This window comes from Pyrgilauda ruficollis, unplaced genomic scaffold, assembly GCF_017590135.1.
Source record: "Pyrgilauda ruficollis isolate IOZ18807 unplaced genomic scaffold, ASM1759013v1 scaffold182, whole genome shotgun sequence".
NCBI classification, from domain to species: domain Eukaryota; kingdom Metazoa; phylum Chordata; class Aves; order Passeriformes; family Passeridae; genus Pyrgilauda; species Pyrgilauda ruficollis.
The window spans coordinates 659,543-673,323 of NW_024517207.1; the positions used below are offsets into that span (position 1 = coordinate 659,543).

The following is a 13,781-nucleotide window of genomic DNA, read 5'->3' on the forward strand; positions in this document are numbered from 1 at the left end:
GTTCTCACTAGCATTCCCAGGCCTCTACTTACATGCAGGGATTCTGGACCAAAACCAGCCCTATTCTGGTTCCAAAATAGGTGAGGAAAGCAGTTAAAGAAATCCAATGTGAAAATAGCAACCCTCTGTAAATACCACGAGGGCCAAGAAATGCCAGGGTTTCTATGAGTTCTGCCTTGTCTATTGACCTTACAGGGCAGAGAACCAGACTCCTCACTAACACCAGGGCAAACTGCTGCTTGTAAATATTTTGAGCTGCCTGCAGCCACATAAATTTTCACAAAACTTCCTTTTACCTGAAATGTGGCTGAACTGATCTGCAGCCCTTCCTGCATGCTCTGCTGCAGCTGGTTCTGGATACTGATCTTCTTCTCCTTGGTCATGGAGGCGATAGGAAAGCTCCGGATCACGGTCTGCTCCCCAACTGAGGATACAACACACAGACACTTGTCAGATCACACAACCTCTGCACACACAACCTCTGCTCACACTGGAATAAACAAGGGTGAATAAGTACAAAGTAACATGAACATGATGGTACAGGATTAATTTCAGGCAAAATACCAGAAAAGTTAGCAAATTCCTAAAGCTGATTTTCTACTCTGAATTTCTACTCTATTTCAGCCGTGATGATTAGGAAAATATTCTCCTTCCTTCTGAGTCTACATAATGGAAATGCATCCCCAAAACCTATGTTGGTAGGGAACAAAGAAACAATTTCAAGTTTATTCATATTTCATAATGCAATATATAACTTATAAACAGAAATTATATACTTTGATATCTTTACATATGACCACGAACTTTCCCCAATACATTTATTCTTCTGAATGACAATCTGCTTAGAAATAGCACATGTTAAACTATGAAAAAATATCATTCAGAAGAGCTGAAATATTAAGAAAATACTGTTATTTCCAAGCAATAATTTTAGGTAGAACACCAACTCATGAATATTTTTCCTTTCACTTGCTTCCAGTGTCTGAAAAAAAACTGTTTAATGATGGTGATGCTTGAATAGGTGGACAGGCCAGCTCAAAACCCTGCCTATCTGAAGGACCACAATTACCTGTTGGTTACTGTTTGGATTTTCTTACCCAGTTGATCATGAGGAGTGCCTTTAAATATAATTCTGTAAGTGGTAAGGAACAAAGCTCCTTCAGCAGGGAGGATATGAGGACCTCCAAGCAGTCCTCCTGTGGCTTCCTCTCTGCCATCAGGATCCAGCAGCACACGGAGACCTTCACAAACAAATTCTTCTCCTGGCAGTAAAGTTGGCCGTAGAATTTTGGGCTGATGCAAATAAATGGAAGTGTAAATGAGTGTTATACTTCAGGCTAGTAATAATATTTGGTTTTAAAAGCTTAAAAACAAAATTATTATGACACTTAGTCCAAATAAGGGAGATAGAGCTTGGACTCAAGGAGGAGAAATGGGTCACAAAAAGCAGTGGGCATGCAACAGCTTGTTTATGATCAGAAGTCTGGCTCTACTGGTTTCATATTTCATGAGACCAAAGCCAAGCACTTTATTTATCACTGGTGGAAATTTTCTTTTAACGTTTTGATATTTCCTCATAACATTATGAGAGGAAAAAAAAAAGATGACTAGATTTAATGATTCTAATACTTGTGAAGAATACAAACATGTTTCATAACACTTGCCTTCTGTATTGGTGGAAGCCTCCTACTCTCACGATGGACAGCCTCCAGAGTCTCTATGTGCATTGCTACAATGCCTGAAAAGCAGGAACACCATAAATGAAGTCTCACACAATGGGAAAGAGAAAGCTGCCCTGAAAATAAAACTCTGATAATTCTGAAATTCTCAAATTTTGGCACCAAGGAAATAATTATCTGACATTCAACAGCAATTACAGTCTGGAAAAGAAATCTAACACTCTAACTTATCTGAAGGTAACTCAAATTAGAAAATGCATTTGTTTAATTAGGAAAAGAAAAAAGACTATAAAGCACCTCTTTGTAACAATTCCTACCTGGTATCATGCAGTGCAGACCCTTGATGTGATCCTGTGTGACCCCACTTTCTGTGCAAACCTTGTCAATAAACCTGGTGATGAAGCGCACGACTGCGTTTGCAACATCATTGTTCTCTGAGTCCTCAAACCCACTCTCAGTGTCATAACTCTCTGCAACACTGCCTGCAATGCTAAAGGCAGAAATAAAAGCAGTAACAAGCATGAACAATTCAGCTGGTGATGCACATGTGACACTGGAACAGACACTGACAAGCTGTGGGGGTTTTTCCTAGCTGCAATTTGCAAACTGTGCTAAAAGCATATGGTGGTACCACAATCACATTGAACTTTCATTGTCAAAACTTCATGAATGATGACATTGGACAATTTTCTCTCCATGAGTCCAGCGCAGATAGGCCCAGAAGAGAAAAAACAGCTTTTTGGAAGTGAGCTCTATGTCTTCCCTTCATAAAGTCAAGTAAAGTATTTGCAACCCATGGCAAGCAAATATCCAGTTATATACAGAAAATAATTAATTGTATATTTAGGTTGCAGAGCAAAGCAATCAAAAGCTAAAAAGATCATAAGGAAATTTTTTTGTGCATTAGATAAGCAAGAAGTCAGTGGGAGATGTACTTTGAATGCCTAAAAATGCCTCCCATAATAACATTAGGGGCCAAATTCATAGATTGCACAACACAAGCAGTCTACTGAGCACATCCTAATGCCTGAGATTAGAGGTGTGTAGTCAGCAGAAATTACTAACTCCATGGGGAGCTTCATCCTGATAGTCTTTTACTTGGTGCCAATGTACTCACATAGTGTTCTATAATTTTATCAAGTGAGAATTTGTACAGAGAGGTGATAATGAAGACAATAAACAAAGAGGGAGGAAGGCTTGTTATGAAATGTCCTGGATTTGCATGCTAGGGAATGAATGGAACTGGTGTTATACTCCTACTGCTTCCTTAGTAATTTAACCTTTGCCTTTGTGGTTTAGCCCTCTAGCTTTTTGTGACCTCACTGCCTTTCCTCCTTTGCAGCTGTTGCACAGAAATGATGATTTTATAGATGCTATACAAATGCTTTCTTGATTTTAGGTTCATACAGTGTTTTTTTCAAGTTATATAAAAACTAACAGAGCGGGTTTGGGGCTGCTGTTTTCTTTCTCACCAAACCTCATGTTTGTCTTCAACATCTGCATTACAAGATTAAAAATTCTTACTGGGACAATACAATGTTTCTTTAAATGGAATCACTCCAGACAAAATTCTGCTATTTGGGAGGAATCATGTTAGATTTCTACTCAACAACTGAACTTGAAAGGAAGTGAAGATGCTGAAACAATCTGGTATTTAGAGCACAGCCATTGTGCAAGCTGTGGCCCATCCTGCTGGATGAGCCCTGGCCTTGGGTACCCACCTGTTTGTGACAATGCTGTTGCTTCCACTCTCCCAGTCCCCAGTGGCTGATGTCCTCAGCAGCTTGTTCTTACTTGTATCCAGTGGTACCAGCAGGTAGACCATGAGGTTGGCAAAATGAATGGCCTGGCTGAAAACTGTGCTTTCCTCATTCTGGACCAGCTCCTGCTGTGTCTGTTTATTAAGGGTTGGCCATAACCTCAGCTGCTCAGCAGCCAGGTCCATTGCTGTCTTCTCCTGGTCTGCAGGAGGTTTGTCCTAGAAGACACAGAGAAAGAAATATAAAGACATAGAAGAAAAGAGAAAGCTACAACTGAAAAAAACAATGCTTGGCCAAAGCTTTATTTGTTAAATTGCTAATTAAATTTCTTCAGATATTTAAATTATATATTCATTTAAAAATAAAGAGCAAATAATTACCCTTAACAGGAGAGTTATGATTATGGGAACTGAGCTTTGAGAGCAGTTTACTGAAATGCACCAGCAGCACAACGTGGGCAGATCTAAATAACATCATTACTTTTAAGGTCTTTTTTATGCCATCCACTCTTCCATGTTTCTTTGGAGAGGTGATTTTAACTGATTTTAACACAGCTGTTCTCCTCAGCTTATCCATTTAGCTCAAATAAGAACAAGCATAAATCAGATTGAGAAATAACACGCAGCTCATGGCTCGATGCTGGCAATATCCTCCAAATTCCTAGGATGTTCAGGTGAGGGAAGCTTGTATATAAATAGCTTCCAGACCAGCTGAAACATTCATGTTTTTGTATGTTGGAGTCCAATTCTAGCATTAGCTTAAAGCAAACTAGGTAGATGGCACACAGTCAAAGTAGAATAAAGGAATCTGGCAGCTGATATTAGTGACCTAAATCCTGATGTTAAATTAATGAATGACTAGGCATCTTGCAAAAGCTTTTTCCACACTAAGTTGAGCTAACATTAAATTATAATGCTTTGCAGGTAAGTGTAAATTTCTATTATTTCTCATGTTATTGTATACTGTGTAATACAGGAGAAAATGAAAGAAAAACACATAAAATTGGAAAAGCCATAACTTAACTCTCTGTAACCCAGGAGACAATTAATATGTGAATAAAAATATTACTTTAATATTTTAATAGAGTCCTCTACCTTTTGTTTCAACTGCACTGCATGGCTGTCATCTTTGGCTGTAAGGTAGAGGGAGCGAACTTGATTTTGCACGTTGCTATAGAAGGTTGTTTCCCAAAACTGCTGGTTAGTCCAGATAGGATGATCTTGTACACAGGTGTAAGCAAACTGACTAACCCCAGGTGCTAATTTCTGAAAGCAAAAATATGCAAAGTTGACAAATCAGTCCTATTATTCAATTTCTTTTAAAGGCTATGACTTCAGAACTGACACACACATATGTGTATATATATGATTAGTAGTACAGACTGAAATATGAAATATATCAACTTTTGTACTGCAATATAGGCTAGAGAAATGATCTCCAGTTTTGTGCCATTCAAGAAATTAACACACAGGGAGGTTGTATACAAGTCTAATGCCAGTGCCAGGCATGGTCTTCTTGATTCAGAGTAGAAAAATGAGAATTGAGGTAAGAATTCTGTGATAACAGTACAGTACACATATGTAATATAAAACATCTTCCTTGCCAACAAACCACAGTATTTTCAATAACCTAGGTGTACAACATAGAAATCAGTATTCAAACAGATGAAAATTATTTCTCATTTTATTTAGAGCCGTAGTAATGAAAATTAAAGTAACAGTAAGTGTCAGCTGAGTCCTTCCAATAAATAGCATTTGTTGCAACAGCAGAAGATTAGATAAATCGTTATCTTCAGTGTTATTTACTGAACTGAATGACCACAATCCAGTTCCTGAAAGAGTGCTAATTTGGGTATGTTCTTTGAAGTCACAAGGGTCTGGATCACTGTAAAGTCTCAAACAAACCCAGAATTGTTACAGCATTAGTCATTATGAATGAACCATTTTTTTCAAGTACATCTATTTATTTAGGTTGCACTAGTCTCCCAGGGAATTGTTTAATATTCTTCATAACCACATACAAAGGAAGGAAATTTATTTCAATGACCCAAATAATGAAGAATTAAATCCTTCACCATATGTTCTTACTTTTGGAAAAAATAAAGCCACAAAGCAATGTTGTATACTGCATGTAGCAAAGAAGCAGGTAATCTAAATTTGTGCTTATTTCTGCAGCAGACCTGAAGAATGAAGTACATTACTGGGCGCCTCATCTAATCTCTATCACTCACAATACTACCCATCACCTGAAACACACAGTATCTGGAACTTAGATTTTACTGCAGTGGTTATGTTCTGAAGCACTTTCCTGGAGAGCATAAATACTACTCCATTTAATATTTGTAATTGTAGAATTGCACAGAACAGCCAGTACTTACAATATTTCCCCAGCTGGCACTTGGGCATTCAAGTGGAAGGGTAGGAAATTACAACCAAAAATGTTGCAGTCTGGTTTACAGATTTCCGGTTTTGCAATTCTTCAAACTGTGTTTTCCTCACTGGGCTCCTCCAAGTACAGCATGAACTGAAAGTCCTGATCATGTGCCATGTACTTATTCCCTATCAAAGGTTCTTGAAAATTCTATAGCTGAGGAAATTCTGTGTGATATGCTAAGAGAATTTACCCCACTGAAGTGCCTTCTCATGCTTAGCCATCTAAAAGTGAGCAGTATAATTCTGATTTTATCATGCAGAATTTCATTGGAATTTCTTGGTAACCTGTTAAGAAATCTATATCTACTCAAATAATGTTCAATGTGACTTTGTTTATTTAATGCAGACTGAGAGAGCAGATATCTGGTTTGCTTAACAGATGCCCAAGTTTCAATTGTGGTGCAGCTTATGGCAGATGACAGGAAATGATAACTGATCTCCCATGCCTGATCCAGCTGCTAAATCCCAGAAAAGGTCAGCACAGTGTCCTACTCATCTTTGTAGGAACTGCTCGACATTCCCTTGAAAAAACCTAATCATACACAAGACACACCACAGGGCCCACAGATTGATCTGGCCCAATCATTGACCTACCTCAAAATCCAGATGCACAAAACCTGTGTTACAGAGGAACAGGGATGATGGGTAAATCATGGAATAAAAATATGGACAACATAGCTTGAAAGCAAAGGTTAGTGCTAAAGCCATATAATGACTTTGAGTTATTATTTGTTTTTCCACTGGGCCTGAATTCCCAGTCACAAAAGGTCTGCAGAAAGGGAGTATGAATGTCAAGAAGAGGGGGAAAGAAAAAGGGGAAAGGACAGAAAAGAAAAGAAAAAGGGGAAGGAAAACCAAAGAGAAAGGAAAAAAAGTCTGTTCAAGCCTAGCTAGTTGGTAGGGTTAACTCATGTCAGTTTGTGCAGTAAATGCACAAAAAGGAGTGAGTTGGCTATCAGCATCTTCAGTTGCCTTTGACAACTCAACCCACACCAGGTAATTGGGTAAACTGGGTAGAAAAGGGGCGATCTTTGACACAAACTCAAAAGGAAGTTTAAGCTCCTAAAAGTGGGTCTAAAGAAATAAAAATGAGATAAATTATTTTCACATGGGGACAAACATGACAGGAAAGCTGAGGGGCTTTTAGATGCTCTTCCTATGCTCGTAATTTAAAATCATGAACAGCCGTGTACAAAACATAATTTTTAAACAATGGAGATTTATGTTCATATATAACAACATAAATCAACACTGACAATAACTCCTAGACCAAATAAAAAAGTTTGTTTACAAAAGCATGAAAGAAAACACATCAAAAAAAGCTCAGTGATCATAAATATTATACTTCTCATCACCCGCATGTGTTGAAACAAATGGCAAAACCTGATAGTGGCCAGAGCACAGCATCAAAATCAGGACTTGCAGTTCCTGGCTCTGCCAGTTATTGTGGGCAAAATCACTTTGGATTCTCTGCTTGTTTGGGTTACTTTGTTTGTAAAAAAAACAGTAACAATACCAACCTCAAGAAGCACACTGCTGTTCCTGTGCAGCCTCAACCCATGGACTAAAAATACTCTTGGGACAAACATAAGCATTCCATGAAGTTTGCAGTGTCTATATTCTCTATGCTGAGAGTGCTTAGTCAGCCCATTTCCCTACAATGGAAACTCACCTAACACATCAAAAGAGCCCCAGTGTTCACTGCTGCACTCAAAAGAATTTGCTCAGAATTTCTCCAGTTTAAGCAGAACAGTAGTTTGGTGTTTTCCATCATGAAATACTACATATATAAAACATATCTTCACCCAGGACAGCTAAACTACACTGATATTTGTGCTCTCTCTCTGTCCCAGTAACTCATTCCTGCCAGACAGAATTGAATGCAGGAGGCAGCAAAAGAATTTCCTACTTATAAGGGAGGATTTAGGGACTGACAGCTTAAAAGAGACCCCAGAAGAAAATAATAAAAATAGTTCTGAACGGATGAAGTCCTTATTCCAAAGCTGTCAGTATGACAGAAAGAGCATTGAGGTGTAAATTGTAACAACCAACAGAAAATCAGTTAACTTCTGCAAAGGACACTGAGTCCTTTAAACGGATTAATGAAACTTAAGAACACCCAAACGCTCCCTTCCCAAATTCTGTATGAAACAAACCTTACCCCTATCAAAATAATTAATTACATACTCAGTTTGTGAGAAAACAAGGTAGGTTTGGGACTTGCTATGTAAGACTATACAGGCAACTTCCTGAATTCAGGAATTATCTTGCCATTATTTCCACCTTACTGAGAGGTACTGGATAACACCTGCCTGGAATTTTTCCCTGTTTCCCTACACTGGAAACTCCTGATTGTGAAAATGATATTTGCAACTCAGTAAGAAATATGCACCAGTTCCAAGACTCCCAAACTTGCTGTGGGGTCCAGGCCCTCAAAGAATGTCTCTGTAACACTAAATTATCTAGACTGCTTGTTTCTGATAAAGAAAAGCATGTGTTGTGCTGGTCACACAGCAGTTACTACCCTTTACACCACAAAAGCTTAAAGAAGGAAGATTATTATAGCAAAGCAGAGGATCAACTATTGATTGTGAAGTTGAAAAGGGATTTTCAAACCAAAAAGAATAAAGTCCCAAGTACGAATACACCTAACTGCTCTTTCCTCACAGGATTTTGCTGCATGTCTCTCAGTTATGGAAATGAAGGGGTAAACTCAACAGTACACCTTTAGTGTTAGTTTTAGTGTTAGTTTTTTAGAGAAATCCAGTTTACTACAGAAATAAAGCGTATTTCTGTCTCCAACTGACAGCCTGAGTTATTGGTTAGGATATATTTGCTGAGAAAATGAAGCAGAACAAGTGAGAAGGAGGATGCTGCTGAAGGCAAGGAGCAGCCTCCTCCTCAGCTCCTCGAGGCATCACTGGCTGTGGGTCATCATCTGACCCCTCTGAGGAAGCTACTGCAGCACCTTTGCATGCCAAAGCTCCTCCTCTCCTCTGCTGGTTACAGTTATCCCTGGAATCTGTAGGCTTAGAGATCATCAGGACACAGTGGCACTGCTAACTTAAAGAGCTGCTCCCTGTCCCTGTCCCTGCTTAGACAAACATCCAGTCAGGCAGCACCTGCAGCACACCAGGAGCAGGTACCAGTTAGTGCAGCCACCCCTGCCCAAGTGATGCAAACCAAACTCTGCATGTACCAGCCATTCTACCAGCCAGCGCTGCAGGCACATCCATGCTGCGCCCACACAGATCCTGCTAAACCCAAAAAACTTCCAAAGCTGTCCCGTCCCCCAGGATCAACCTCACTGACTGACCTTGAAGATCATCCAGCTCCAACACCCCTGCCAAGAGAGGGACACTTCCACCATCCCAGGTGCCTCCGAGCCCCATCCAACCTGGCCCTGGACACTCCCAGGGATGGGGCATCCACAGCTTCTCTGGACAACCTTCCCTCACTTCTCATCACCCTTGCAATTAACAATTTATTCTTATGATTTATTCTAAATCTACCCTCTTTCACTTTAAAGCCATTACACACACATACTCCAACAGGGATAATTGTATATGAATATGTTTTCGAATCTGACTGTGTGCTGCACGGACAACATCGGTCAAAAAATTCAATTCAATGGATGGCTTTCCTATTTGGTCTAAAATATAAAACTATACCCACACATATTATGCACACAAATGTGAGGAAATGTCATAAAAGCATGAAGGAAGAACTGCAAAGCTTCTGTTGATTTCTATTTTACTGCTTTAGAAAAAAATGGTGAAATATTAAAATTATCTTCTTCTCCAACCTGAAAATCTTGGCAATAAAAAAGAAAACAATTTGTCCCCTTTCCTGCCACCAAGCCAGACTCAAGATTGACTTCTATTTTAAAATAAAATGAGCAGTAAAGTGGTCCATTACATTGTTTATCTACTATTATTTTACCATGAAAAATAAAAGGAAGGTAAATTTACTCATAATTCAGCGCTACCAAATCACAGCCAGGTACACTAAACCAGCAGAGGGCAATAGAATTCTAGAATTTTGCAAAAATGGGATGTAATTCTGGATGGAGGTTTATTTACTGTATACATTTTCTGGCAAAAGTCATTTAAACATCTAATTACTCATGATCTCTAATCCTAGATTCCTGAAGGTCATGTGCAATTTACTAGACATTACTTAAAGCCATGTACAATACCTCAGATTTCTACACAGATTTATCAAGATGGATAGATGCTAATACACAGTTCTCTGTAAAATTAAATAATACACATAATAACATACTTCTTCTCCAAAGAGATAAAAAGAGATTTAAATAGTTCTGTTATACAAAGAAAGAAAGGAAACTAAAATCAGCTAGAACGACGTATGTTCAGACCCCACAAAAAAGAGAGAAAGACATTTTCATACCAGAACTTCACAGTTCTAAAGAAGGTTAAACTCCACAAAGTAGATAAGAAAATAGTTTGATTTTTCTCTCTCTATACATCACAATGAAGTTTTGGTGGGTTAAATCCATTAGTTAAGATACAGATTTTACAAATTCTCAGTTGAAGTGTTGAATCCACCTGAAGAGTTTTTCAAGCTTTGACACAGTTATTTTGAAAATCTAAAACATCACTGAATCCCTTTGAATCAGGTGGTTCAGCCATGAGTGTGCACCTGTGAGTGCCCTGGAACGGTGGCATTGGCTCTACCCACAAAAATAACCCACAGCAACAAAGTCGTTATCCAGGTCTGTGCTCAGAAATAAATAAACCCTGTAAATCTCACAAGTTCACGGCTTTTATCTATATTCAAATAATGGCACTTAGAATTATTGGTGATCTGATAGGTAACTTAAAGCCTGGCTAAACAGAACATCTAAGTAATCCCCCAAGGGGGTAGTAAAATAACTACTTTAAGTTCTTCTGTCACTTCATTCTTTAATTACTATTTCCCTTCTTCTATGGGAGCTTTCTCTGTCTTCACTGGTCAAATTATTTCTGAATTTCTCTCAATATGCAGCATTTCCTTATCTGAAGAAACTATCAAAACAACAGTCCTCAAGAACAGGATGAGCAAATTTGAAAGATGTAATGGTACAATACAGAATATAAATTGCAAATTCGTAACATTTTAACACTAGTAGATCTCATCTTGGCAATACAAATTTTATACATATACTACATGGTTCAGGTGAAAGAAAGAGGATGGGCAAAAATCAGCAACCACAACATTATGAAGAATTCTGAAAGTAAGGAAAACTGAACTTGCACTCTGAGCTAAGCCATTTGAGAGATCAAACAAAATCCAGTTTGACCAACAAAGAAAATTATTGTGGAGGTGCTGAATGGAAGTGCCTTACAGAGCAGGATATTGTCAGAACAGTTCTGCCTAAGGTGAGTTTTGGCACTTGCAGTGCAGGAGGAAGAGGGAAGCCACACACCTGCCCTGTGAATTCTTACTGGCACCGTGTTATGAACTCATGACAATGAGCTGATGTGGTATTCACAAGTTCAGAGAGCTGTGATCAATCAGAGGAAGTCAAGAAGAGCATCCTAACAAGAATTCCAACTGTAGGTATTGTCATGAAGGTAGAGAAGCAGCAAATGGAAAAAAATGCAGGGATATGGATGAAAACAAGAATAGGAGATATGAACCCCAATTATGGGCTTAAATCACTTGGCTGGGTAAGGAAGAAAAGCGTTTGTGACATCTCAATTCTTTGGTCACACTCAGTTTAAATTGTTAATGAGCTATCTAGGATGGCAACTGAGACATTCACAAAGAAGCAGGCAATACTCACAAATGTATCAGCCATTTCCCTCCCTTACCATCTGTAAGCACTTGCTCTCTCATGGAAACATAAAATAACGCTGCTCAAATCAGATAATAATGCTACAATGAAACGGAACTCAATGAAGGAAATTGTGCTTTCATGCAGAAAGTTCCGTTCTACTGGGATAAGGACGTGGTGATGAGGAGGCAAAGCCGAACTTACACATATGGAAAACGCATGGGGGACTCTGTTACTTCATTTACATTCCTTCGCATTAAGCTCACAAGCTTTACTAGATTTTAATTAAGCCACCAGAAATTCTTTCATGGTGAAAATTCTAAGTGAATCAGAATTTCTGTAACACTGTAATCCCGCCCTAGAAGGAACAACGTAAAGAGATGGGCAACAGCGAAATTAAAATTCTTAAGCCAGAGTTATGTATCATTTCTAGAAAACAAGCTAAAGGGAAATCAGTTACAAATTATGTGATCCAATATAGAGGAAATGCAACAGAAATATTTTTCCGTATTCTATGCAATAGTGAGTCAGTTCCTCAGTAACACAAATTTACTACAAAATTTATCATTACGTCCATTTTAATTGGGGGAAATTTCCTGTTTTCTCTTCCCAACCAAATACTTCCTCCCACAAACCACTAAGGAAAGGAACTAGAGATTGCTAAACTATGTTTTCCATTATGTTACCATTCTCGGAAAGCCAGCTTCTTCAACAGAGTAAAGTTACCTCATTAATTGATTTCCTAAATTCCTTGTAAAGACACGTGTTAAAAACATTCTTCCCTTAGTCTCTCCATGCTAACCTGTTGTATTATACTTTCTTGTTTAATTTCTTTTTCCCCCACCTAAAAATAGTTTTGGAAGTGAGATATTCTGTACTGCAAAGACATAAAATGTATTCTACAGGCATGTATTATGTGCCCATTCAGAGGCAAAGTGCACAAGTTAAAATCTTAAGGATCAGAGATGACATTTGGGTGCCTGTGTTTGTAAGGAATACTGCAAAAGCACTCAATCATAACTAACAAGAATCCTCAGATTCCTGTCTTAACATGAGAAGTATGTTTGCTTTTACAAAAATAATTTACTGAACTATAATATTTATATGAAAATAACTTTTAATGGATGTCATAAAATCTTTTGACTGCAGGAGTGTTTGGAAATATTGACAGAACTTTGACCATTGCCTTAAAAATGCTCTTCCATGACCCCACTCATATTCATAAGCACCTGCCAAGTAACCACATTATTCTCTCTCAAAAGTCAATAAAACCCTGCTTTTAGGTCATGTCTATTAAAACTTCAGCCCTACCGGTGCACAGAATCACCAACAGTAATGATTACTATTATGAATAATGATGACTGTCATGAATCATAAGCAATAATGATGACTCCACAGCTTCCTTCCAATGCTTCAAACTGTCTGGTTTCAAGTATTATTACTTCTTTCAAATACATGCTGTAAGCTCTTGAGGGTATCTTAATTTTTCTGTTCTTTTGTACAAAAGCAACACAATTAAGGCTCCTGGATTTTCCAGGAATGCAAATAATGCTCATATAGACACTTGATGATGTTGTAAATGTTCCTTTGTGGTTCAGCTTCTTCTCTATTATCCATTACATGATACAGCCATGCTTTTTTTAAGCATGGCAACTTATATGTGTTTTTATATTAAAGGGATTAGCATTCTGAGAATGGATAAATAAAATAATTTTAGTACTAAAAATAATGTTACTTAATACTATTTCAGTCACAAAAACATTTCCATAGACTAAGATAGTATCAGAACTGGCAGGATAGAGATACAAAAAAGAAAATTAATGGAAGCAGACAAAACTCCTTGCCAAGACAATAAAGGAAGTCTTTCACGATGGGAGTTTCCTAAATTAAAGCCAGCAATTCAAGAGTGAAGAATTTTAAAGTAGAAGTGACTTTAATCCAAGCACACCAGAGTAGGACAGAAAGTTTTAGAAGGAAGTATAATAACTAGGTGCAAGAATGAAAATATTTTAGTGTAGAAAGCTAACACTTTACAGAAAGTCTTCCTAGCTTTCCAGGAGGCTAAAAGTATGTTGCTGATTATGAGAATTACTTGGGACAATCACAGTTGTGCAGAAATTAAAGTTAAAAA

General features: G+C 38.0%; 1 protein-coding gene across 4 annotated transcripts in view; it reads right to left on the bottom strand.

Annotated features, from left to right (window-relative positions):
- Positions 1–13,781, bottom strand: part of SBF2 (SET binding factor 2) — a 234,227-nt gene that overhangs the window by 45,110 nt on the left and 175,336 nt on the right. For all 4 annotated transcript variants that reach the window (XM_041464626.1, XM_041464628.1, XM_041464627.1 and 1 more), the window contains exons 18-23: positions 4,534–4,704; positions 3,401–3,657; positions 1,997–2,169; positions 1,665–1,738; positions 1,098–1,293; positions 297–424 (exon numbers count right to left, since the gene is read on the bottom strand). In XM_041464626.1, the coding sequence (XP_041320560.1) occupies positions 297–424; positions 1,098–1,293; positions 1,665–1,738; positions 1,997–2,169; positions 3,401–3,657; positions 4,534–4,704 (999 nt within the window). The remainder of the gene's footprint in view (positions 1–296; positions 425–1,097; positions 1,294–1,664; positions 1,739–1,996; positions 2,170–3,400; positions 3,658–4,533; positions 4,705–13,781) is intronic.